The 27,859-nt window shown below is 45.8% G+C and overlaps 1 protein-coding gene across 1 annotated transcript in view; it reads right to left on the reverse strand.

The window, feature by feature from the left end:
- Positions 1–17,490: 17,490 nt before the first annotated feature.
- The window catches only part of EDAR (ectodysplasin A receptor), a 112,477-nt gene continuing 102,108 nt past the window's right edge, over positions 17,491–27,859 (reverse strand). The window contains exons 11-12 of the mRNA XM_075563363.1: positions 26,237–26,297; positions 17,491–20,336 (exon numbers count right to left, since the gene is read on the reverse strand). Of these exons, the coding sequence (XP_075419478.1) occupies positions 20,014–20,336; positions 26,237–26,297 (384 nt within the window). The 3' untranslated portion in view covers positions 17,491–20,013. The remainder of the gene's footprint in view (positions 20,337–26,236; positions 26,298–27,859) is intronic.

The raw sequence follows: 27,859 nt of genomic DNA on the forward strand, positions 1-27,859 counted from the left end.
ACCAGCAGCCAGCTAAGTGAAGTGTAATAGTGAAGTCCACACGGAAAAAGCACACCAGCCTGTGTGATCCAAGGATTGTAAATGATATAATCCAAATCTGAAGGAGGGAGTAGATCAGAGCTTAAATTGGGAACACCTGGTTTGCAAAGGCAATGGATGACAGAAAGCTCAAAATCCATTTGCAGGGTCCGCGTGGATTATGTGAGTGCTCTGGTGAATCCCCTCTGGTCATAGACGGGCGATTCAAAAACCTTGCTGTTATGCAGAGGATGCTGCAAAGAGGATTATTGCAGATGAGGTTAGGTTAAAATGTGACGCTTTAGTATTTTCTCTCCCTTCTGACTCATTTTAAATTTGTTGTAGTTTTTAATATTTCTAGATTCTTTTCAATTGAGGTTTTTCTTTGTTATTTTTAGTTTTGTCTTTTATATTTTCTGTGTATGAAATCCAGAATGGGTAAATCTACAGAGACAGTGACTGTTAAAGATTTCTGGGAGTTTGGCAGGGGAGGTTGGAGGGAAAGGGGGAGCAAAGAACAATGAGTACCAGAAAGAAGAAAATGTTCTACAGTGGAATGTGGTGATTACAGTACAGCTCTTCTTACTGTGACTGAGTTATTGATACGATTGTATGGCATGGGAGTTATATGCCAACCAAATGCTTTTTAAAGAAAAAAAATAATTGGAATGTGGCATGTATAGAGTATAAATCTAGGAAATCTGGAAATTACCAATAATTAAATAGAATGCATACGTATCAATGGAATGCATACATAGCAGTAGTGAGCTGAAATGGAGAGGTATTGGCAATTTTGAATCTGATCATCCTGTAGTTTACTATAGGAATGACATATCCAAGAGAAATTCTATCGCATCATCATTAAAAATTTGTTTCAAGATCTAGCTTGAAGTATAATGCTCTAGGTCAGTGGTTCTCAACCTGTGGGTCATGACCCCTTTGGGGGTCAAACGACCCTTTCACAGGCGTCGCCTGGTTCATAACAGTAGAAAAATTATAGTTATGAAGTAGCAACGAAAATAATCTTATGTTTGGCCGGGGGGGGACGGGGGTCACCACAACCTGAGGAACTGTATTAAAGGGTCATGGCATTAGGAAGGCTGAGAACCACTGCTCCATGTGATAGGTTAATATGTATATGTATACATGTATACAAAGAAAATCAATTAATACAACTATTCAAATGTATGCACCGAATATGGGAGCTGATGGTGAAGCTAGTGAAGGATTCTATCCACTCCAGTCTGGAATTCCTCAAACCTGCAGTCAAGAAGCATCGACTCTGGCTGCTGAATGGAAGGCTAAAGCTGGAAACAGAGGCTCAGGAGTTGGAAAATACTACCTTGGTGATAGAAATGAAGTGGGAGATCACATGATAGAATTCCGTCAGACCAGTGGTTTCTTCATTGGATAAACTTTTTTTTCTATAACATAAATGGCAACTATACATGTGGACCTGACCAGATGGAATACATGGGAAGCAAATTGACTACATCTGTGGGAGAAGACAATAGAGAGGCTTAGTCACCTTACATTGAGCAAAGCTGTTGTACAAGTCCTCGTGTATAGGTGACGAGCAAAGATGTCATTTGAGGACAGGTCCTCATTGGCCCGTGACCCAAGTCATGGTCTCTTCGATTGCCTGATAGACATCTGAAAGTTGGCCAATGTATAAGGGATACTTGAGGAAAATTGATGCTTTGAATTATGGTGTTGAAGAACATTGAAAATACCATTGGCTGCCCAAAGAACAAACACACCGAGGATGGCAAAACATTGTCTCATGCACGTTGGACATGTTGTTAGGAGGGCCCAGTCCCTGGAAAAGGGCATCATGCTTGGTAAGGTAGATGGGCAGTGAAAATGAGGAAGACCCTCAGAAAGAAAGGTTGACACAGTGGCTGCAAAATGGGCTCAAAGAGTAGAGACCCAAGGCCCAAGTGTCGGCCAATGGAGATCCCCTCATAGAGGGGTTTAGGAGAGGAGATGGATTAACTAGGGTACGAGGTAGTACCGATGAAGAACACAGCTTTCCCCCAGATCCTGGATGCTTCCTCCCCCCAACTACCATGATCCGAATTCTACCTTGCAGGGCTGGATAGGACAGAGGCTGTACACTGGTACATATGAGGGCTGGAGGCACAGGGAATCCAGGGTGGATGATACCTTCAGGACCAAGGGTGTGAGGGGCGATGCTGGGAGAGTGGAGGGTGAGTGGGTTAGAAAGGGGGAACTGATTACAAGGATCCACATGTGACCTCTTCCCTGGGAGAGGAACGGCAGAGAAGGGGGGGGGGGCGGAGGGAGACTCCAGATAGGGCAAGATATGACAAAATAATGATGTATAAATTACCAAGGGCACATGAGGGAGAGGGGAGCAGGGAGGGAGGAGAAAAAAAGAGGACCTGATGCAAAGGGCTTAAGTGGATAGCAAATGCTTTGAGAATGATTGGGGCAGGGAATGTGCAGATGTGCTTTATACAATTGATGTCTGTATATGTATGGATTGTGGTAAGAGTTGTATGAGTCCCTAATAAAATGTAAAAAAAGAAAAGAGGAGGAAAAAAAAGAAAATGATGAGGGCAAAGAATGTACAGATGTGCTTTATACAATTGATGTATGTATATGTATGAACTGTGATAAGAGTTGTATGAGCCCCTAATAAACTGTTTTAAAATTTTTTTTAATAAAAATAAAAAAAGAAGAATCTAAAAAAAAAAGGGCTCAAACATAGCAGTTGTGAGGGTGGCACAGGATGGAGCCGGTGCCTCTGTGGGATGCACTCTGCTAGGAGTTACAGCAGCCTCAAGGGCACTCCACAATGTACTCACTCCTTCCACCACCAGCTGTCTTACATTTACGTTGTTATGATATATTGCTATGAAATATATTTATTACCCTGAGTTCACTTGGCTGCTGCTGGTCCGTATCTATAGCAAATGCATGCCTTTTTCTATTTTCCCTCGTGAGGATTTTCCCGGAGCTTGAAAAGCCTCATGTCGGATCACCTCTGGCATTCTCTTCCTGGGCTATGCACGTTTAATGTCATTTTCAGAAAATGGCTGGGAGCTGTTGAGGGCCTTTTCAAGGAGATGCACATCCTTTCAATCCACTTCTTTTCTAATCTGGATTTAGATGTCTAAGTGAATTTTGGTAGCAATCAAAGACACACCCATAGTATTTGCTTATTTAAATTTCAGACTATAGAGAACATTTTTGGATTTCCCTATAATCTATCAGCTTTTTCCTATATAACATTTTTTCCCAAAGACTCATGATCTTTTTGAATTTATGGCCCTACTTATTTGATCCTTGTAAACTCAATTTTATCCATCTCATTTGATTTAGATTATGTTTTGAATTTATTTAGATTTTGAACAAATTATATTCCACATGACTTTCCAAATTTGATTTTTTAATTAATGGTTTGAAAGATCTTATGAGGATAATTTGTATCCTGTCAGCTTGATGACTTACATGCTTCTATAATTTACCTCAAAATAAGGTACTGTCAGCTTCATTATATTCTGGAAATATTAATATGATATGATGGACTAAGACAGTCATCTTGGCTTGGAGATTCAGCCTAAGTAAGTAATTTAAGGGAGGGAATATGTAGTAAAAAAATGTTTAAATTAATAATTTATAATCAGAAAAAATTCTGGAAATATGTTATGTACCTAAGGATCACAGAGCAATAAGATTTTGATGGTTTATCTGAGGATGTATTATGTAAACATTAAAATAGTAAATAAAGCAGCTGTTTAGACACAATGGGAAAAAACTAAATGAAATAGGGATAAGTGAGGGGGAAAAGAGTTGTACATTAATTTTTAATTCAACTAAATATAAATGCTGTCTTTGAGAGAAGAGACCATGGTGTGTATTGTCTTGATATAATTAATTAGTACCTTCCCACAGGCAGTAACAGGTAGCAGGGATGGTACAAACCTTGACTGGGGTTCCTGGGAGTCTGGCCCTTATAGGATGTGTTGTCTAGAGCACAGTCCTGGTTGAAAAAGGTTTGGAACAGAGCTGCATATTTAATTACGTGTCTGGTGTCTTGGATTATGGAAAAGATCAAGTAAAAATGGATTAAGTTTAGGAAAATCTGCACATCTCTAAAATAGAGAAAATACTCTACCACTGGGAGTCATGACCTTGGTCCAGTACAGAAAAGCAAAGCTCTTCCCAGAATACAGATGCTCTCATTGAGGAGAGAGATTTGTGGCAGAGCTGCACGGCACAGTATGGACTGGATTACGTTCTATGAGAGCAGTGGCTGGACTGTCTAGTCCTTGGAGACAGAACAAATTGCCAAGTGTAAAGTCTTCAACAGAAGACAGAGCAGTGGAAATAGAGGCTGAGCCTGGGTCCTCAAAAAGACTGGGTGAGTTACTTTTTCCAATCTCTTAAATACATTTTTCACTTCATCAGAATACAATCACTGGCCTATGTCTCACTGAAAACTAAATAACCTTACAGTATGGGATGTATTGGTGATGGGACTGGCTATGGAGAGGTGAGCCCTGCCTTCCTCTTGCCCTCAGTGTTTGCTCTTCCATTTGAGCATGGCCAAAATCGAATATAGGTCTTCTCTGACTTTTTAGCACATCTAAAGAGCATGGTTAGCTGAGATCTTCCCTTGCCAACACACTCACTAGTGTGTACATATAAATGTATATACTTGTGTCATTTATGTACTAAGTAATTAGAGCCACTAAGTAAACCAGCAACTACAAACAGCAGGCAACAAAAACAGACCTGAGGAGGAAGAAGGCGGCCAGATTAATCGCATGAGTCAAAACATCCGCTTTTCCACAAGTTTATGGCATATGCACATAAATGAAGTCTGGCCCATACCAGAACTAGATGAACAGGAAGGGTCCCCAAAGAAATCCTGATATTTGACTTATTGACTTACTAAAGGTTTTAGATCAGGTGTCTTAAACATATTCAAAGATCTAAGGAAACCATTGGCAGTGAGCTAAAGCAAATTTAGAGAACGGTGTCTCATTGAATAGAATATCAATAGCGCCATAGAAATGATAAAAAAATGAACCAAATGGAAATGCTGGAGCTGTCGGGGATAATGAATGAAAAATTCACTACAGGTTTACAACAGGCAGGTGAGCCAAGATAGTCTATTGAAACTATGCAGCTCGAGGAGCAAAAAGAATGAAGAACAATGATCAGATCCCTGGTAACACGGTGGTTTAGAGATCTGGCTGCTCACGGCAGGCTCAGCAGTTCAAAAGCACAGCCGCTCGCTGGGAGAAAGTTGACCGTGCCTGCTTCTGAACAGACGGACAGTGTTGGAAGCTCTATGCAGGGCTATTATAACTTGCAGTCAACTCGAACACAGTGGGTTTGTTCAGAAACTTGTGGGCCATCAAGAGTACCAACACAAGAACAAAAGGAGTCTGAGAAGGAGAAGCCGGAGAGAAGGTTTGAAGAAATGATGGTTAAAAACTCAACAACAACAAAAAAATTCCATTTAGAAAGTGCTTTCAAATCTCATGAAGTTCAAATCCAAGAAGTTCAATTAATTTAAGTAAGATAAACATAAAGAGGGGCACATCAAGGAACGGTCTAACGAAATGTTAAAAAACAAAGTGCAAATCTTGAAGACAGCAAGAGACCGATGATCCACCATGTCAAGGGGTCATAAATCAGGATAACACCATAGAAACCATAAGATCCAAAAGGCAGTGGGATGACATCTTTTCAGAATTGAAAAGGAAAAACAAATCACAACAAAAGTGAACCATAAATTCATCAAGAGTGACTTTCAAAAATGAGAGATGGAGGGACATGCAGGGCAAGAGGACCGAGTGAACGTGCACACAACGATCCGCTAAAAACCCAGAAGCAATCAGTGCAAAGGGAAGGCCGAGCAGCCAGCAATCTTCGAGAACAACCTGAAAGCTAAGGAAATTTTCATGTCCAAGAAGACAGGGTAAAGGGAAGGTGAGATGCCTGGCACTCATTGCCACCAGATCCCCAGGGGTTGGCCGGCCCCACCCGCTCCAGGAAGCAGCGCCTGGCTTTTGTCTAGGCTCTCTTACCAGGCCCAGGCTGTTAGCAAGCAGGGCCAGCCCCTGGCCTGGTGATCTCTCTGAGCCATTCATAAAAATCACTTTAAAATGGGTGTGGTCGTGACATCATCTGTTGTCAATTTGAGAGGAGTAAGAGTGAAGGGGTGGAGTAAGCCTGTCAATCAGGTAGCAGATTGAAGACCTCATTTAGAGGCCTCACTTAAGGAGAAAAACAGCTCGCTGGAGGCAGGACCCAGACTCACTTCTTGGGAGACATTGAAGCTGACAAGACACGTGGAGCTACGCTAGTGCCTGTAAGGTAGTCAAGAGGCGCCAGAGACCAAATCAGTCAAATTAGAGCAAACAGGCTTTATTGGGGAGAAAGACCCAGCCTAGGCAAAGTCCCACGGTCCACAGTGTCCGGGCGAGGGAGTCGTACCCCAGGCTACAGAGGTGATGCTTATATGGCCAGGGCACATGTGACTGGGCTGTCTTGAATCCATATAAGATAAAGTAGTCAGGGATTAGGAGATACAGATAGGTCTGGGTTTCTGGAATGTAAGGTGTCTTCCTGGTTCCGGGTGTATTCGTGCTGGGTGCAGAGCGGCCAGCCGAGAACAAAGTGGGCACTGAGCCAAATGGGCCAACCCAGGTGCGGGCACTGAGCCAAACGGGCTGTGCCAGGTGCAGAGTGGCAGGTCGAGAATAAAGTGGGCCATTAGCCAGCTCTGGCCAGCTCCGCAGGTGTGTGGGGGAGATTCAAGGTTACTGGCTGCTAGGTGTTTCAGCCAGCTCTGGTCAGCTCTGCACGGGTGATGGAGATTCAAGGTCACTTGCTGCTAGAAGCCGGCCTGATATTGATCCAGCCATACAGTGCCCTGAGCTGGAGGAGCCACGTGGAGACCCTTACTAGCACCAAGATGCTTACAACACCACTGGAGCCACAAGACTTCCCACCCACTGGCCTGCCTGTGGTCTTCCTGAATTTGGCGTCAATGCATGTGTTTCATGAGTCTGAAGAGGGCTTTATAGACTGGTATTGGACTTATGGGCTTGATCTGGACTGGGCTGGGATGCTTTCTTACTGCACAACGCTCTTTATTATGCACACGAGTGTCTATGAATTTTGTTTCTCTGGTCTACCCAGACTAACGCAATGGGTTACACTTGAACAGCTGACCTTGGGGCTAACAGCCCAATTTGTAACCCACTATGTCCCCAGGGATCCATCCTGAAACAGATGGCTTTACCTGTTTTTAATGGAAAATGAGCCTTGTCAGGATTTGGATAAATTTGGCCTTGTACATTGTTAGTAGGCATATAACATGGGGTGACTACTTTGGAAAATGCTCTTGCAGTTGCTCAAAAAGCGAAACATAGAATTTACCGATGTGATCCAATGATTGCAGTCAAAGAACCGAAAGCAATTATTCAATCAATGCCTGGTCCATGAATGGCCGTGGGCTGGGGAGAACCTCTCCATGGGGCTCAGAGGCACAGGATTCAGATCGGAGGCATTTCTTCTACGTTAAGATTACTTGGTTTCCTCTCTGAGAAGCCTACTGGCCCTTCTATGACTCACAGCCATGGATAGCAATAATGTGACCACCAGCATTTTCTCTCCTTTTGTACTAAAACCGTAATGATTCCTCTATTAGTCATTATTATAGGACCCATAACCGCCTCTTCTATCTGAATTCCACTTAGAAAATGGTTTGCAATTGAAAACATAGCTTTAAACAGCTTACTGGTTCCTGTACCCTTCAGGATTGCTAGCCATAATGGCTATCATAACTCACATTGGGCATTATCATGCGCCAGATGCAGTACCTCTGCTTCATATTCCTTACATAATTTTGGCGAGTCTAAGGGGGTGTAACATACATTATTATCCCCATTTGAAAAATGGAGCTCTGTTAAGATAAAGACATGGAAGCATGGACAAGTAGTTTGGAACTCTTTTCAGAAGAATCCCAGGCGGGAGACCTGAGCACATTGGACTCTTTCCCCGAAGTGAAGTAGGAATCCTAGGTAAATGGCATAGGTGGACTAGCATTAAAAAAGGGAAAAAAGCAAAGCAAAGCAAAAATGAACAGGAAGGGTGACTTGTTTAACTGGAGCACCAGATAACTTTTTAGGTTTAATGACCAGAAACCATCATTGTTGCCAAAGGGAATGATTCAGCTAAATTAACTAAACTCTGAGCAAAGCCCTGTATAAATAGGTGCCCTTCGACTTAAATGTGGGGATCATGGGTTGTTCTGTCATGGCCCATGTGGGTCATTGAGGATGTGGGCAGAGGACAGCACAGAGGTGGGCTGGTCCAGGCAGCAGGAGGTCTGCTGCTCTGGTTAGCTGCCGTAGAGTTAATCTCCAATTCAGGCTGCCCCTATGAGCAACTGTGTGGTGAAGGTACTTGGTATGGCTCTTCCATCCCTAGTGTTTGTAAATCCCACAAGGGACTTAGTGGTAGCGTGCAAATTAGACTTAGAGGACTCCTGCCTGAGGATCGGTCAGTTTTACCATTATGCCCTTAGGTAGAAAACAAGCCATTTCCGAAGCAGGAGCTAGCAATCCCAGGACTATCAAGAAGGAAGCACAGTGGAGTGTATACCAGGTACCTACCTGAGGTGGTAGAGGCAGCAGAGGCTGAAGCACTGCAACCCTGAGCACATTTGGGCTGATGCCAGCACAGAGGATCATGCTAAGACCCTGAGTCAGAGCCGAGGAGCCATGCTAAGATCATGAGCCAGCACAGAGGAGCATGCTAAGACCCTGAGTCAGAGCTGAGGAGCCATGCTAAGATCATGAGCCAGCACAGAGGAGCATGCTAAGACCCTGAGTCAGAGCTGAGGAGCCATGCTAAGATCATGAGCCAGCACAGAGGAGCATGCTAACACCCTGAGCCAGGGCAGAGGAGCTGTATTAGTCTGGGTACTTTAGAGAAACAAATCCACAACAACTCATGTATAAGAGAGAGTTTTATACAAAGGTTAAGTGAGCAATAAGAAAACACCCCAACCCAGTGCTGCCCAAGCCCACAAGTCCAACATTAACCCATATGTCCAACACCGGTGCACAAAGTCCTCCATCTCACAAAACAGACACAATGATGCCGACTGCAGGAGGAAAGCCGAGTCAGTGAACATGTAAACCTCTCAGCGCTGGCAGGGGTCTCCACACAGCTGCTCCAGCACCCAGAGCTGCATCAGGGTAGGTCCATGTGGCTTCTCCTTGGAGACGTCTTGCAGGAAGTGAGCCTTGCCAGCTGAAGCAGGGAACTGGCTAAGGCAGCTGCACCCTGGCGCGACCATTATAAAGCAAGAGACCCAAGAACTAGAAAGGCAAGGCTCACCGAGCCATTTATCCCTCCGCTCTTCAATTAATCCCACATGTGTTTATTGGCCAGGTTGGCACAATAAACTAACTCAGGAGCCATGCTAAGACCAGGAGATGGAAGAAAGGGCTTCCCAGACCAGAGTAAAGTGGTGTGTCTTTGGGCAGGAAGCTGACTTGCATAGTGGGGTGTGCTTGAACATTTATCAATGCTAAACAAGTTTGGTAACACCTGATGGAGTAGGGTCATGGCTGAGCAGCCGTGTGACTGCGGCCTGTGCCTGCGGCATGACTGAGGGGCAGTGTGGCAGAAAAGGCTGTCTCCTGCAGCTTTCTTATCTTGAATTGTGATAACATGTTAACCTCAGTAATAAATCCCATAATTGTGAATATCACCTGTGAGCCCTATGTGGTGATTGCAAGAAATCGCCGAATCCAGCAAAGATTTCGAGTGCGGCCTCAGAAGGCGATTGGGAAGGACAGAGGGTGGAGCTATGTCTGACCTCTGCATGCGGTCGTTGACCTTCGGCTGATGAGGAGTTGGCAGCTCCTTCTCTGTGTAGCCAGAGGAGGTCAGATGTGGCCCCATGCCGTTTCCTCAAACAGGATCGATCTATTGTGATCCATATGGCATTTGCTTGCTGAGTTATGGAAGTAGATCGCCAAGTTTTTCTTCCTAGTCCATCTAAATCTGGAAGTTGTGCGAACACCTGTTCAGCATCCCAGCAAAGTGAACCTCTCGACCCAAAGATAAATGGTAGCTGTGCTTGATGTGTATTGTGGAGTGCAGCAAATGATTCAATATGGCCTTTCTAGCCATGAGTCTTATAACTCCCATCAAAAGACTGGGTGAAGCCATGCAAATAAGGTGTATGGAGATCTGAGCTGGGATTGGTTAGTTTTGCCAACCTGCTGGGTTGTAAGTGAGTCATCTCAAAAGCAGGAGTGGGGGAGCTCACTGCCATCAAGCAAGAAGTACTAAGAGTGAAGCTTGTCCTCCAGCTCCAAAGATTGCTGTGGGCTGAGTTGATCCAGGGGTCAAAGCTGTGACCCCAGAGGAGTGTCCAGGAGCAGCAGCAGAAACAGCCAAAGAAGGAGTCAGAGCACAAGCAAGAGCAGCAGAGTACGCAGCTGATGGGGCGAGCAAAGCTAAGTGCCTGTGAGCAGGAGGCTGGCTGGTGGAATGGGTTGCCTCCAGGCACTTAATTGGGGGGAGGGGAGTGTTGGGGGCAGTAGGTTTGTTAGAGCTGAGTACATTTGGGCCGATGCTTCAGCTGAGTGCGGTGCCCTTTGGGCTTCTACCAGCAGTGCTGAAGGGGCTTTGCACTATTTGCCAGGGCAGAAGGCAAAGCCATGTGGCCGAGAGACCAAGCACCAGAGAGAGGCATGCCTACCTACAGGCCTGGTGGAGAAGAGGGCCTCTGGTCCTGAAGAACTGTCTCACGAGCATTTCTGACCTTGAATTTTAACTTGTTAGCTTCCCTAATCAACTCCACGGATTGTGTGTGCTGTCTGAGTTGTGTGCTCACTGCGATGGATTGTGAAGCCCAGTAGGGAAGCAGGGCGGGGAGCATTGTGCCTCGGAGTAGTTGGTGTGAGAACTGATAACGAAGACTGGAGGGTGGAGGCACTAACATAGGAACCAGCCATGGATTCACGTTGGATTTTATTCTTTCCTCCTTGTGAAGTCAGAATGTCTTCAAGGGGAAGGCTGACTTGCATAGTGCCGCCCACCCTCCCACCTGATTATGATTGGCCAGAATCAAACCCAGGTCTTACACATGTCAGGCAAGAATTCTACCATTGAACGACCACCAAGGGTGGCCAGTCCCACCATAAGCTCATTAGAACTGAGCTCCTGAGACAAGCCCTACTTTCCTCTTGAGAACTCCCCCATTCCTTCTCTCAGAATCCCTGGCAGGTCTGACTTCCCTTACTGTAATAAAATAGATCCAGTTGGAAAGTGCTGCCCCTGGACTTGCAACTGTATTTCACAAGAACTTAGATACCTGCTGTGGTAGATACAATCATGCCTGCTGCTTAATTCTGTCCCGAAACACCAAAGGCATACATGCAAGCATGTTCCTTTATAGGCAAAAGGGACTCTGCAGAGGTGGGTGAGGATTTTGAGATTGGAAGATTGTCCTGTATTATCTGGGTGGGTCAATGTAGTTGAAAAGGGTCCTTAGAAAGGCCGCAGGAGAGAGATGGGACCGTCTGCTCTGTAAACAGTGCGTCTTAGAAACCCACAGGCATAGTACTACCCTGCCCGACGGTGCTGGTGTGAGTCATTGTTGACGCGATGACAGTGAGTTTGGTTGGGTTTTGGTTTTGTAAAGGAAAGAGGGATGTAGGAGACCCAGAGAAGGGAATGTGTTGGTGGCTGCAGAAGTGGCAGGCCTCTGACTGCTGGCTTGGAAAATGGAAGAAAGCCCTGACCCAATGCATGTTGGCACACTAGCAGTGGTTCTCCACCTTCCTAATGCCGCCTCCCTTTCACAGTTCCTCATGGTGTGGTGACCCCCCCCCAACCATAACATTTTTTCTACTTCATAACTGTAATTTTGCTACTGTTATGAATCAGACAACCCCTGTGAAAAAGCCCCCAAAGGGGTTGCGACCCACAGGTTGAGAACCACAGCCCTAGAAACCGGGAAAAACCCAAAATAGATTCTCTCGCAGAGCCTCCAGAAAGACTGTAGACATGCTATCCATTTTAGATGTCAGAACTTCTGAATGGCATTTAAAGGGGTTTAAGCCATAATTTTCATGGTCATTTCTTTCAGAAGCAATAAGGAACCAATCAGAAGTCTTGCTACACAATCATAGAAACATTCTTAAGACAAAAATGGCACAATGTGAGGCTGTTGCTTCTTGACATATCCTTCATCCAGGTCTACACAATCCTTAGGTGCTCTCACCTTCCCCCCCCCCCAGACTGTCCTCTTTGAGTTCTATGTCCTCCACATGGCAGTTTTCACATCCCCAAGGGGCTCACCGTGTGTTCCTTTTAAGTGTTTGTTGAATTTGGGGAACAAAAAGAAGTCTGAGGGGCAAGGTCTGGGCTGCAGGGTGGATGGAGTAAGGTTTTCCAGCAAAATTCTCAGGACACATTCATGCTGCCCGCGTGGAATGAGCATCGTCACGATGGAAGCAAATGACTCGGTGCCCCTTTCCTGGGCTTTTCCCACCAATACCGCTTTCAGCTTCTTTATAACGTCTTCGAAGTGGGCTCCTGTGATTGTCCAAGATGACACCTTAGAAATCCACCCCCCCAACCCCCCAAATCACTATATCCTAATCAGGTCTTTCTGCCTTGAATTGTACTGGTCCAAGAGGCCCCTGCAGAAGCTACTATTTTTATTCAAATGTGGTTTTATTTTTGGAGGGTGTCTTAACATGAAGACAAGTCTACCCTGTTTCCCTGAAAGTAAGACATACCCCCCAAATAAGACCTACTTACAGTTTTGCCTCTTGCTGAAATATAAGGTATCACCCCGAAAATAAGACCTCCCCGAAATTAAGGGTTTGGATTGTTATGATGATGTTCCACAAGATGATGACATGACTGTCATTGAATAAATGAGTAAATGTACCACAGATTGTTGTACATGGAAATAATGGTAGTAACAAGAAATTCTTGATACTGTAGGATTCACAGTTCATCTGGTTATGCTGGTTTGTGATGACATCTACTACCGTACCACATACAGGTAATAAATGTCCTTTTTTGTTGTTTAACAATAAATGTGTACCATATTCTTCTTCATGGAAAATAAGACATCCCCTGAAAATAAGACCTAGCGCATCTTTGGGAGCAAAAATGAATATGACACTGTCTTATTTTGGGGGAAACAGGGTATTACCAAGAGAACTTTTCTCAGCCACCAACTGATCTCAGAGACATGTTTAAACATGTCCTATTTGGTGGGGGTGGTGGGGGGAATCAAACAAACCCTTATGTATTTATGTATGAACTAGAACCCAAGTTCCAACCCTTTTTCACTTGCTGTGCCTGCACAGGCCTGTGGGAGTTTGCACTGTGCCCCAGCCTTTTCTCCTCTATACCTGTGACCTTGGCCATTGGACTCCCACAAATGGGTGTTTGTCTATTGCCCTTCTACCTCCCCCTTAACTCTATATTCGAAAATGAGTCCTGGTGGTGTTGAGCCTTATGAGTTGGGCTGCTAAGTACAAGGTCATCAGTTTGAAACCACCAGCTGCTCCAAGAAAGAAAGACGAGGCTTTCAGCTGCTGTCAGGACTTACAGTTAAGGAAACCCACAGGATCAGGCCCGCTCTGACCCTTAGGGTCTCTATGAGTCAGACATGACTCGATGGCAGTGAGATTTTGAGTTTCACTCTACATGTAACCATGCGAATTGCTTTGGTGGGTAGACTGGGTTAGAAGTGCCGTGTGTTAGTTCTGGGCCTAGATGCTAAGGCTCTCCCTTGTGCTTCTGTCATTGCCATCACGAGGCCACACCTGAGCTAAAGCACTAGTGTTTTGGAAGATGACAGGCTGGAGAAGAGCGTCTGTAGTGAAGGTGTCCCAGCAAGCAGAGGTTTCCAGCTGAGACCAGAGGCATGGTCAAGCTCAGCTGACACCACCGGAGCCCAGTGCAGATCAGCTGACCCCTATTGACCTGACATATAATAGTTGTTTTCAGGTCCTGAATTTGGGGTTTGTACATAGCAGTGCCTTATAATCAGTGAATGATGGCAACTTAGAAAGCAACGCTCTAAGTGGTCTTTACAGGATCTCATGGAAAATCTCACCATTTGTCTGTGGGGTTATCATCTTGTGGTGGCTCTGTGTTGCTGTGATGAGGGAAGCTGCCCCCCTGGTATTTATCATATCAGCAGGGTCACCCAAAGGGAACAGGTTTCTGCGGAGGTTCTAGACTAGGAACAGATTACGAAGAAGGAATAGCCTGTCTGCTTCAAAGGAATTAGCCATTGAAAACCTTGAAAACAGCAGAACTTTGTCAGATATGGAAAAACTCATGAATAGCAGAGACGGTGCCAGACAATGAGCTCCTCGGGTCAGAAAGCACTGAAAATGGGGCCGAGGAAGAGTTGCTTTCCTCAAGTAGAATAAACCACGATGATGTGGATGGATGGAGGCTTTGGAACCTCGTTTGCTAATGGGGCATGACTGACGCACAATGAGGAGAAAGTGCTGCAGACATCTATTGGTCATTGGAACTTGGAGTGTCTGAAGCAGGAATCTAGGAAAATTGGAAGTCATCAAAAATGAAAGGGAATGCATGAAGATCGATATCCAAGGCGTGCATGGGCTGAAGTGGACTGGTATTGACCACGCAAATCAGACAGTAGTACAGTTTCCAATGCCAGGAAGGACAAATTCCAAAGGAATGGCTTTGCAGCCATCTTCAAAGGACATTTGAAGATCTGTCTTATATTCTAATGCTGCCTGTGAGAGGATAGTATCGATCCGCATACAAGGACATCCAGTCAATACAAATGTTAGTCACACTGTGCATCAACTGCTATGTGGAGTGATGGAGAAATTGAGGAATTTTATCAACATCTTAAGTCTGAAATTAAGGTGCATGGTTGCAAGCAATTAAGGTGCATGGTTGGTGATTGCAAGCCAATGTGTGAAACAAAGAGGAAGGAACAGTCATTGGCCTTGGTGATAGAAATGAAGTTGGAGGTTGCATGAGAGGGTTTTGCAAGACAAATGATTTCTTCATCACAAGTAGATTCTCAACAATATATGTAGACTTCTCCAGAGAGAATGCACAGAAATCAAATTCACTTCACCTGGGGGAAGGGATGCTGGGGAAGCTCAGTATTACGAGCTCAAACGAGGCCAGTGGATGACTTTGAAACAGACCATCAATTGCTCAGGTTGACGATGAAGAAAATCAAAACAGGTCTATGCCCTTGTTTTAACCAAAATATGACCTTGAATGTATCCCATCTGAGTCTGGAGACCATTTCAAGAACATTCGAAGCATGGAACATGAGTGACAAGACCCGATGAGCTGGGAGACGACACCAACGACTTTAAAATCAGGAAAGAAAGAAAAGATCAAAGTGGACGTCAGGAGAGAGTCTGAAACTTGCTCTTCATCACAGAGTAGCAAAGACAAATGGAAGGAATGACAAAGTCAAAGAGCTGAACAGAAAGTTGGGAAGGGCAGCTTGAGAAGACAAAGTATTCTATGGACACGTGCAAAGACCTAGAGGTAGAAAACCAAAAAGGCAGACTATGCTCAGCATATTTGAAACTGGAAAAAAAATTCAAACCTCGACTGGCAAGACTGAAAAAATGTTTGGGCAAAGTCTTGAATGATGCAGGAAGCATCAAAAGAAAATGGGAAGAACACATGGTCACTGTACAAAAAACGCAGTTGCTATCCAACCTTTTCAAGAAGTGCCATATGAGCAACGACCATGGTACCAAAGGAAGGAGCCCAGGCTGCACCGAAGACATTCGCCACGCACAGGGCTCCGGGAATTGATGGAATGTCAACTAAATGTACCAAAAGCAGATGAAGTCCTGGAGCACTCACTTGTCTATGCCGAGAAATTTAGAAGACAGTTACTTGGCCAACTGACTGGAGAGATCCATATTTGTACCCCTTCCAAAGACGAGTTTCCTAAAGGAATGCACAAATTATAGAACAATATCCTGGACATCGCAGGCAACCAACATTTTGCTAAAGATCATCCAACAATGATTGCAACAGTACATTGAGCAGTACAGGGAGCTGCCAGAGGGTCAGGCCAGATTCAGGAGAGGATGTGGAATAAGGGATTTCATTGCTGATATCAGATGGATTTGGCTGAAAACAGAGAATACCAGAAAGATATTTACTTGTGTTTCATTAACTATACCAAGGAATTTGACTGTGTGGACCATAACAAACTATGGGTAGTTTTGAGATGAATGGGAATGCCAGAATACTTAATGACCCATAAACTGCATGGATCCAGAGGCACTTAGGTGAATGAAACAAGGAAGCACTGCATGGGTTGAACATCAGGAAACGTGCGTGTCAGAGTCGTATCCTCTCACCATGCTTATTCAATCTATATGCTGAGCAAATCATCATTGAAGCCAGGTTAGATGACAGGAAGATGTATTAGCCTGTAATATGCAGCGGACACATGGTGCTTGCCAACAGTGAGGAGGCCTTAAAACACTTGTTGATGAAGATCAAGAATTGCAGCCTTAATGTGGATTATAGCTTCATGTAGACAAAACACAACTCACAATTGTACCGGTAGGAAACATCGTGAAAAATGGAGAAAACGATTGAAGTTGTCAAGAATTTCATCTTGCTTGGATGGATCCAATGAAAAGCTCATGGAGACAGAAGTTAAGAGAGAAAATGATGCCTTGCATTTGGGTAAATTTGCTGGACAAGATCTCTTTAAAGTGCTGAAAAGCAAGGCTGTGACATTGAGGACTGAAGCGTGCCTGACCCGAGCCATGGTGTCTCAATGGCCTCACATGCATGTGAAAGGTGGACATTGAATAAGGATGACCGAGGAAGAATGGACGCATTTGAGTTATGTGCTGGCAAAGGAAATTGAAAGTACCATGAACTGATAAAACCAAATCTGTCTTGGAAAAAGTACAGCTAGAATGTTCCTTAGAAGCCAGGGTAGCGAGAGTTCGTCTCATGTGCTTTGGGCTTGTTATCAGGATGGAGCCGTCCCAGGAGAAGGACATCATGCTTGGGAAACTAGAGGGGCAGTGAGACAGAGGAAGGCCCTCAACAAGATGGATCGACACAGTGGCTGCAACAATAGGCTCAAATATACGCACAATTGCGAGGATGGTACAGAATTAGGTGGTGTTTTGTTCTGTTGTACAAAGACTTGCTACAAGTGGGAGCTGACTCATTGATACTTAACAATAACCTTGTAGTGTTTGCCTTTGTTGACTACGTGGTCCAGGACATAGCAGTTTAGGTAATTCGGATCTGGCTGATGCCAATACAAAGTCTAATAACTAAGAAATAAAGCCATTAGAATTTTCTTCACTCACCCATTCCCCTCTTCAAAAGAGTTCATGCTACATATTCTTGAGATGTTTTCATTAGTTTGTTTATTGATATTGTAAAATATAATAAGTTAAATATACAGAATTAGACAAAAATATTGACAAGACTTCACTGGTTAAGGGCCACAGATCTAGCCTGGGGTTTTCTAAATATGTTTAAGTTTAGCACAGTAATTGACTGTCTTCATATAAAAGAGGTTGGCAGTTCAGATCCACCAGCTAGCTGTTCTGTGGGAGAAGGATGAGGCAGTCTGATTCCAGGAAGATGTCAGAAACGCTTCGATCTCTCTATACTTTAAGGAAAACTTTGAGTCAGAATCGACTCCGTGGCAGCACGTTGTTGTTTATGTTGTTGTTTTGGGTCCGTACAAAATAGCAGGTGGAGCCCCTGCCTTAGTCCATCACATCAGCATAAATTCCATCAGGTAAAGCTCCATCAAAGCAAACTTTTCCTGGATTGATTTCTAAGTGAGACAAGGGCAAAGGGATGTGTAACCATCTATGGACTAACTCGCGACCTGGCAGCTTCTATTCATGAAACATGGTCTGATGCTGGCTGACCCTGGTCCCACCATACCAATAGCATGAAACTAGGTAAAACCACCCATTCTGGAGAGCGGCCACCCTTCCTGCTTCACGGAAAACACTGTTCTAAGGAAGGGGCAAGCTGCTCTCCTGCGGTGACATGTGCATCACACAGCACCGTTGCAGCTTAATTAAGAGCGAGACTCTCATCATCATCAACATTATCACAAAGCGGGAGGAAGGAGCACCGTAGGATTTCGGAGAGGAATTTAAAAGATAATTAGGTTTGCCACAGAGTTTTAGCTCTCAGTATGTACCAGAGAAATTCTGAAAAACAGCAGCAAACAGACAAAGTCAATGATGACATTAAATATTCAGAGCTTAATTATGATCCTATCACAGTATGTTCTACATAGATCAGTGGGAAATTGCTTGTTGGCTTAAACACATGACTGATCTGTCCCCTCCGAAGCATTTACTCAGTCATGTGACCTCTAACTTAAAACCTGACCAAACCATCACTTTCTAAGTCAGGGGATTTGTTTTGTTAAATTTTTAAAGGAGATTTGTTTTAATTTAGTAACAACTTCAGTCAAACCTGTTTCTAAAAGAGCTCAGCAGTGAACTTGAAATGAACCCACTGGTGAGATGACGACTCTGGTTCCTGAGCTCTTGGCAGTTCCCGGAGAAAGAAAAAAATCTGCCAAGAACACTGTCTGCTTACTCACTGCAGCAACGAAACATATGCAGATCACCACACTTACCGAGAAAGCGCCACATCAGAGCTTTGCTTTCTCACCCCATTTTGCTTGGCTGCCCTCATGTTCACTTTTGGGGGGGCCTCCATATGGTGCGTTTCTGCATCCCCACACCCCTTTGTGCTCACCGATCCTTACTTCCTCTGAGTCTAAAATCACAGACTACCAGAGTTGAGAGGACCTTAGAGCCTGGCCAATCCCAACCTCTCATCTGTAAAAGAGAAACTGATGCCAACGGAGGAAAAGAAAATTGCCCACGCTGGCACACGGAGAACCTCTGGCTCTGGGCCCTCAGCCCAGGGATCTCTTCATAACACCTGCAAGCTCCACTGCCCATGACTGCCTCACAAGACCTGGAGTGAGAAACCCCTATGAGACCAGGCTCAGCCATAATAAGCCTTAGATATACATGGAATCTAGAATGAGGTGGGGCTGAACCCTTAGGAAGCTGTCATTTCCCTTTCTAAGCAGAGTTGACCACGCATTGCTGCTGGAAGCAAAGGCAGAGCCTGGCGCATTGTGCTGTCATCTGCTTCTGTCCTTGGGCACTGCCGCCCCCCAGGAGTCAAAGCTGACTAAGAAGGAGTAAGGAAGGCACTTCTACCTGACGGACAGACACATGCTTTGTGTACCAATGGCAAGATGGGAGGTGGGGGGAGGGTGGTAGGAAATAAGCGTCATCTCAAGGGCAGCTACAGTTATCCTAAGGAAGCCACGTAGGCGCTTAACAGCCTTCTACTGGACCTGGAGCCACACATGGGACAGGGGGGTTTGTCGTCATTTGCCAAAACATTCAAGCCACCTTGCATGAGAAGCCCTCCTTTCTTACCCCAGGGGAAGCCATCTCCTTCCCCTAAAACATTTACTACGCTTTCTTAGCCACCCGCTCATTCAGTTTTGTGGGCATGTGTTATGTTTCCCACAAGATGGTAAACTCCTTAAAGACAGGGTCCAGATTCTTCACCCCAGTCATCTTGGTTCATTGGCGTCTTATTCTGCAAGGTGTATAGAATGAATCAATGGCTGGCTGGTTAGACGAACAGATATTCATTCTGCCTGGTGAGGTACAGGTGAGTGGCTAGGAATAGCCCAGCCTGAATCCTTTTTCTTCGGTTCGCTTGGGAGATAGGCCTCCTTCCCTCTTGCTCTTTGGAACCGTCTTAGGCACACCCTCCTGGAGACAGTTCAGAAGCAACCTTGATTCTCGGCAGTCTGTTGTCACCACTCGCAGCTCCAGAGCCCTTGCTTCGGTCCCTTGGCTCACCCCAAGGAAGGGCAGTTCAGAGTCATGAACCTCAGGATGTAGCCGGTTGTGGCGGGGCAGGGGGCAAGACTCCCGCCCACTCCAGAACGTCTGCACACAGGGACTCAACGGCATCCAGCCGCTCAATCTGCACCAGTTTCGTGAGCAGCTCCGGGATGCTGTAACCCGCTGTGCTGATCCGGTCGAAGAGCTGCATGCCGTCCGTCATGCCCCCGATCTCATCCCTCTTTAGTCCAAAGCTCTCGGCCAGGTGGCGCCACGTCTTCACCACAGCCTTCTCCGAGTTGTACGTGGAGCTGAGCATCCGGCTGGTCTTCTCCAGGCAATCAAAGGGCAGCTCTGTGGGGCTGAGACCTACAGGGAGAAAGGGCCAGGTTCAGATCTCACCAACGATAGTCAAGAGAAGCTCAACACCATTAAAAGGGTTCAAGATATGTTTGGAATACTGCGAAATAAACACAGATTCAAAAAGAACTTGGTCAACGACAACAGAAACCCCCCATAGGTCCCCATCCCTCCTCTAAAGAAACATCTTGGATGGCAATCCCATAAAGACCAACTTTCTCACTGCCATCAAGCAGTGACTTGTAGTGACCCAGTAGGATGGCACAATGCTGACTCGTAGTGATCCCGTAGGACGAGACAGAACTATTCTTGTGAGTTGCTGAGACTGTAACTCTTGATCGGAGTAGAAAGCCCCGTTTTCTTTCACATGGAGTGGCTGGTGGTTTGGAACTACTGATCTTAAAGTTAACAGTCCATAAGTTAACAAACCCAGGGACAAAGGAATAACAAGTGAACCAAAAATTGATGGCCAGGAGGGTATAGGATACCTGGTAGGGCTTGATCAAGGGCAATATAATCTAGAGGAATTACTGAAACCCAAATGAAGGCTGAACGTGATAGTGGGACAAGAGGAAAGTAAAAGGAAATAGAGGGAAGAACTAGGAGGCAAAGGTCATTTATAGAGGTCTTAATACAGGCATGTACATATGTAAATATATATGAGGATGGGGACATAGATCTATGTGCCTATATTTATAGGTTTAGTATTAAGGAAGCAGTTGGACACTAGGCCTTCTTTCAAGTACTCCCTCAATGCAAGAATACAGGGTTCTATTAAACTGGCATTCCATGGTGCTTACCTTCCTTGACACGCTTGCTGAAGACAAAGCGGATGCATAAGAAAAGAAGAAAGCTGACGATGTCTGGCTATCAAAAGATAGAGCATTTGGGGTCTTAAAGGCTTGAAGGTAAACAAGCAGCCATCTAGCTCAGAAGCAACAAAGTTCACATGGAAGAAGCACACCAGCCTGTGTGACCACGAGGTGTCGAAGGGATCAGGTATCAGGCATCAAAGAACAAATAAAATCATATCATTGTGAATGAGGGGAGTGCAGAGTGGAGATCCAAAGCCCATCTGTAGGAAACTGAACATCCCCTTACCGAAGGGTTGCGGGGAGGAGACAAGCCAGTCAGGGTGCAGTATAGCACTGATGAAACATACAACTTTCCTCTAGTTCTTTAATGTCTCTTCTCCCCCACTGTTATCCCAATTCCACATGACAAACCAGCTAGACCAGAGGATGTACACTGGTACAGATGAGAGCTGGAAACACAGGGAATCCAGCACAGATCAACCCCTCAGAACCAACAATTTGAGTAGTGATACCAGGAGGGCAAGGCAAGGTCGGGGAGAAAGGGGATATTGAACACAGTGATCTGCATATAACCCCCTCCTGGGGGATGGACAACAGAAACGTGGGTGAAGGGAGACATTGGACAGTGTTAGACATGAAATAATAATTTATAAATTATCAAGGGTTGGGTGAGGGAGGAGGGGGGCAGGGAGGGAGGGGAAAAATGAGGAGCTGATACCAAGGGCTCAAGTAGAAAGCAAACATTTTGAGAATGATGAGGGCAACACATGTACAAATGTGCTTGACACAATGGATGAATATATGGATTATAATAAGCGTTATACAAGCCCTCGATAAAAAGATTTTTAAAAAAGTAGCTGTCCAATGTGTAACCATGATGCCACCAGAGTTCCTTTAAAAGACCGACTTTGGTATTCCCTTTAACTCCGCCTACCCTGACTTACAGTGGGGCTTGGGCTGAGGAGGAACTGAATGGGAGAGAGACAGCAACAGTCACTGGATGAAGAGGGCTCTGAATGACGCCTCAAAGTCAGGGTCAGCAGAACCAAGTAGCTAGCAGAGTCTACTGTGTCTCAACCCAGACTGTCCGTCACGCTCCCTGGAGGTGCGTTTAAAATACACAGTTCCACCGCGAGGAAGACGGCACAGATGCATGTTCCCCTATACCTGCTGCTGAGGACAGTGGCAAAGGCCGGGCATCTGTGAGACAAGGATAAGAAGGCCCTGAAGGGTGAAGAGAAAGCACACCAGCTACGTACGAGCTTTGGAACTCCAGGGACGACATGGGGGTGAGTTCACTGGGCTTTCTTTGGCCTTGGATTTCCCAGACTTAGGAGCCCTGGTGGCAATAGCGGGTGATATATCAGCCTGCTAATCATGGGCTTAGCAGTCCTGAGGGTGCAGATGAGCCTTTCTAGTCCTGTAAAGAGTTATCGTCTCGGGACTCCGCACCCCCTTGCAGTTCTACCCTGTCCTATGGGGCCACTATGAGTCAGCATCAACTCAATAGCAGTGAGCTATTGTTTTACTATCCCAAACTTGGAGCTGAGAAACCAGCAGCTCAGAAATACAAATTAGGACAGACCACACACACACAAAAGCCCCGCTGACCTAAAGCTTGCTCTGTCTAGTCAAATAACCAGGAAAGGGACATCCTGACAAGATAAAAACAAAAAGTGTAGACCATCAACCATATCTTGACCAAGTGCCCCAGCCCATCTCAGCCCCACCAGCCAAAGGTGGGTGGAGAGCCTCAGCTTGGAGCTGCAGTTAAGGGTCCAACAAGGGGCCATGTAGGAAGCCCAAAGGTTCACCCCACCAGCTAGCCATAAGGCCACAGGGAGAGCCTGCCTTCCACCACACCGCACCTCCCCTCCCTTGGACTGAGTGGAGAGTCAAGACTTTCGCCATTGCCCATCAGCACTGTGTGTCATCGGAGACCATGGGGGGAACTGGACCTTCCACACCTGCCCGGCATTAACAAGGAGCCGCCTCCAGTTATCAATGGAGGCTGAGTTTACAAAGTGGTACCCCTCCTTCCTGTAGCAGATTGGGGTCAAAGAAAGCCAGTTAAAAGAGATGACTGAAATAAAACCCAGAGTCTAACACCATGCTATGAAAATGTCTGTGTTTGAACAACAACAACAAAATCACAGGTCCAGGAAGATCTCAAGTCGGATGACAAAAAACATACAGTTGATGCCAACACCGAGATGGCAGAATTCTTGGTCAAAGATCTTAAAGCAGCATCATAAAAAAAACGCTTCGTGAGCAATTACAACATGTTGGTCACAAATGCAAAATTAGCCCCAGCAAAGCAAAAGAAAACCAAACAGGAAGTTTGAAACTGAGAAGAACCATCGCTGTACCGGTTATTTGTGCTGCCCATGAATAGTCAGTGTTGCTGTATTCACAGTAGCCCCAAACTGGAAACAACCCAGATGCCCTCTAACAGGTAAATGGCTAAGCAAACAGTACAGGGAGTACTGCTCAGCAGTGAAAAGAAGCAGACCACGGAGATGCTCAAGAACTGGGACGATTCTCTAGAGACGGATGCTGAGGGCAGAGGAGGGGGAGGAAGAAGAAGAGTAGTCTATTCTAAAATGTTACATACTACACGCTTCTGTTTCAATGACATTCTTGAAGCAATAACAAGGGAGAGAGAGAGAAGTGTGACTGGCTCTGAAAAGGCTACATAGAGAAGCCTTGTAGCAAGGGGATATTCTGTGTCTTCATGTATCCATGTCCATCTCATGGATGTGATAGACTATGATAGATTTTAAGATGTTGCTTTTGAAGAAAATTAGATAAAGGATACACAGTATCAGTGAATCTCATACCACTTTGTCTTAAAATAAAATTTTTAATTAAAAAATTACATTGCTACCTGGACCTCACCTCAGACTACTAACTTGTTGGTGACTGGCTGTCCATACAGTGACCACCTATATTTTCTGGTGGTGTAACAGTTCCTCAGTGGGTTGCTAACCACGAGGTCAGCAGTTGAAACCCATCCATGACTCCTCAGGAGAAAGATGGGGCTTTCTACTACTGGACAGAGTTACAGTCTTGGAAACTCACCGGAACAGTTCTACCGTGTCCTATGGGATTGCTGTCACTCAGAATGGTTTGTGGCAATGCGTTTGGCTTGGTTTTGGGGGGTTAGTGGGAACTTGCTATCCCATATTTAGTATGGGATGCCACCTTGTGTTTGTGTGTGTGTCAGCGGTGGGGTGTGTGTGCTGTATAACTGTGTGAATCACACACACACACCTCATCCCACCAACCCCACGTTCAGACAGCCTCTCAGGACATGTGTCCCACTCACTGTATAAAATTCCTATTGCCTCAGAAAAACATTTTTTTTTTACTCATTTAAAATTCCTTCCATTTACAGAAAACATAGTTTCAATATGAAATCCAAAACCAAAGGAGGGGGAAAGGGCTTGAAAGGGTTAACTCGGTAGTCAGGGGTAGGTCTGGGGACAGGGCAAGCAGAGATGTTTTAAGACTGGACCGGGCAGGCTGACGCAGAGCCAAGTGCATTGTCGGAGAGACGCCACCTTTCCACGGGTAGTCCAGTAAGTTCGCGGGCCCCTGGAACACAGTAGTTACTTTTGGCCCACAGAGCAGCCAACCAGCAAGACTGTCCCAAGGTGCAGCCTGCTGGCACGCAGTGCACACTGAGGGAATGGGTGGAATGGCTTCGCTCCTGCTGCCTGGTCCAAACGGGAAAGTACGTCTGGCGCAGAGCCAGGGAGACCAGAAAAGACCAGCCCGGAGGGGGACTCCTCCAGTCTCAGTGACAAGTGGGGAGCTTTCTTCAAACAAGCGCTCAGCTCAAACCAGCAGGGACAGGGCCTGGGGCAGCTATGGCCGGAGGACCACACCTCTTGGGCATGTAGGCAGCGCTGGCAGGCATCAGGAAGCGCTGCCAGACTCCCTGGCAGGCTCTGACCCTGATCTGCCCACGGCGCTCATGTGTTTGTGCCTGTGTACAGCGTTGGCAGCGATTCCTGCCCACCAGCTCTGGTGCGATCCAGCCCCCACTTCACAGTCCACGAGGCAGAGCTTAAGAAAACCTCCTGGTCACATAAGTGGCAGGAGGAATCAAGGATTCAAACTCTGGCTGGCTGGACTCCCAGATCCACATTCTGGTTTGGCTTGGTTTGGTTTGCACCAGCCAGCAATTTGCCGGACCATCAGCATGGATAAGGATCCACCCAGAGGAGGAGACACCTCCCTACTCACAAAGGGGTTCTGCGCTGGGGGAGGAATTTTGTAGTACAGCTCGGGACTGGGGTTTGCAACGTGTGGGTTGAAATCTTGACTTTCCCTAGTCCTGTTGCCTGGTGACTGCCTATTCCCAAATGGTAGCCACAAAACCAAACTCGTCTTTGTTGGTTTAGGCTGGAGTCTTTGGGGAATGAGGTGAGAGGTCCTACAAGGCCCCTATGTATTTTAAACTGCTAGAGGGAGCCCTGGTGGTGCTGTGGTCCAGGCACTGGGCTGCCAGCTGGGAAGTCGGTCGTTCAAGCCCACCATCTGCTTCAGCAGGAGCAAGGTGAGGCTGTGTGCTCACAGGATGATGTGCAGTCTCAGGAACCCTATGGAGCAGCTCTACGCTGTCCTGTAAGGTCATTGTGCGTGGAGAAGACTGATGTGGCAAATTACCGAAGCACAACTCATTTCAAAGATGACAATGCCAATGGAGAGAGAGCTGGACGCCTGTGAGGGGGCTTGGGGGGTGGCATTAGAGGTGCCTGGGGCTCCTCTCACATCTCATTCTCTAGTGTACCTAGGAATTCTGACTTCAGGTATCACTCTGGTGGGGAATGCCGGGCAACATGTTAAAATAACCGAGAGCCTCATTCAGGGTTGCTCTCCTGCTGGAGATATCAAAAACAGCCATCCCGGGAGGAGCATGACCAGCCTCCCCTCAGTTCTGTTCCCAGAAACAACACCCTTTTCCGTGGGTCCCTCGTTTCCCCAGGGGCAGCCGGGTGGGGGCGTTTTAGACTCTCCCTGCTCACAGCTTCTAGTTGGACAACAGCCCAAGGCACGTGCCTCCCTCAACGGCTCTCCCATGCTCACCTTCTGCCACGCCGCACACATTGGCGTACACATCCAAAATCTTTTTTCTCCGACTCTGAATCTACAGAAAAGAATGTTCAGAGAATGTTAATCTTCATGAGAGGGAAAACATTGGTAACAAAGAATTAAACACCCCATCTCAGTATTGACAAATGCCTAGAATTGATCCAAATGCTCAGTATGCCTAGAAAATGTTGAACCAGAAACAGACCGAGTTCTGGGATGGAAGCTTTAATGCACAGGAAGAAAGCCTTCTCTTTGGGTTAGTTAATAAAAACACCTTCAACGCTTGCCAGACGGTCTGTCTCCTTAAGCTCAACACCAGACAGTGAGAGAGAGGCCACAACAGGCAACCGTCTCTTTCAAAAGATGTCTGTTGGGAGCTCTGGTGGTGCTGCTGGGTGAGCATTAGACTGCTAACCACAAAGTCAGTGGTTCAAACCCACCAGTCCCCATAAAGGTTTCCAGTCTCAGGCATTCTACGATCGCCTTGATGGCAGTTTCTGTTTGGTTTTGTTTTGTTTTAAAGCTACTGGGAGCTCAGCTTACCTGCAGGGCAGCATGGAGGCCTGATAGCCGCTCATGCAGTTCCCACACAGCCGTGTGGGAGTGCTCTTCCCCCAGCTTATTGCTCAGCGCAAGGAGCCAGGCCATAGAGGACGGGGGCAGAAGTGGCCCTGGCTTACAGGTCCCATGCACCATAGAAGCTATTATCCTTCAGCCACAGCACAGGCTGCAGGTGGCAGCGCTCGGTACAAAGCCACTGCTTTCAGGGCTGCTCCAAGTATTGGCCTTCTCAGCAGGATCCCTGGCCAGATCTAGTCTACCAATCAGAGGCCATGTTTATCATGAGCAATGTTGCCTAGCAACATAGTTGACGTACCAACTTTCATGAGGTTACCAGAACAACAGAACGACACAGTTAACCGAATGTAGCCTGGAAGGGGCTTTGTTCACCTTTTGCCCACAGTACCTGGGCCAGAACATTTCAAGAGTGCCCACCTTAGGGAATAAAACAATGTGGCCAATTTTTATATGTGAACCTGTTTTTTATATTAAAAAGACATGTATACACAGGTGTGCACATACACACGTGTGTATGCATAGATAGATATAGATATCACACATGCCACACACATATATCATACATCACCTATATATATCACCACCATACATCATATATATATATATCATCCATATGTACACATATATACAAGGGGGCTTCAGAAAGTTCATGGAAAAGTGAAATGGCAAGATAATGGATTTTTCTCCACAAACTTTGGAAACCACCTCATATATGGGCATACATATGTGACATTCAGTGTGTGACACACACACCTGTAGGGGTGTGTGTGGAAAATTGCCTGATTGGATGGATGCAATATATTTACAAAGGCTCTTCCTGTCCCCGTGGCATTCCAAGCGACTGCAATTTTCTTCTCTTTGTTTATTATTATTTCTCATTTTCTTCCATAACGCTGCCTAGTAAGGACAAGTAAAAACTTCCCTATCTGGTCAAAGACGATCTTGTCTTCAGCCTGCCGCTCTATGCAAGCTTCAGATCACAGACCTGTTGGAGAAGCATCTTGTCTCACAGGAGAGCTTATTAAATAAGAAGTGCCT

This window comes from Tenrec ecaudatus, chromosome 11 (assembly GCF_050624435.1).
Source record: "Tenrec ecaudatus isolate mTenEca1 chromosome 11, mTenEca1.hap1, whole genome shotgun sequence".
Classification (NCBI taxonomy): Eukaryota; Metazoa; Chordata; class Mammalia; order Afrosoricida; family Tenrecidae; genus Tenrec; species Tenrec ecaudatus.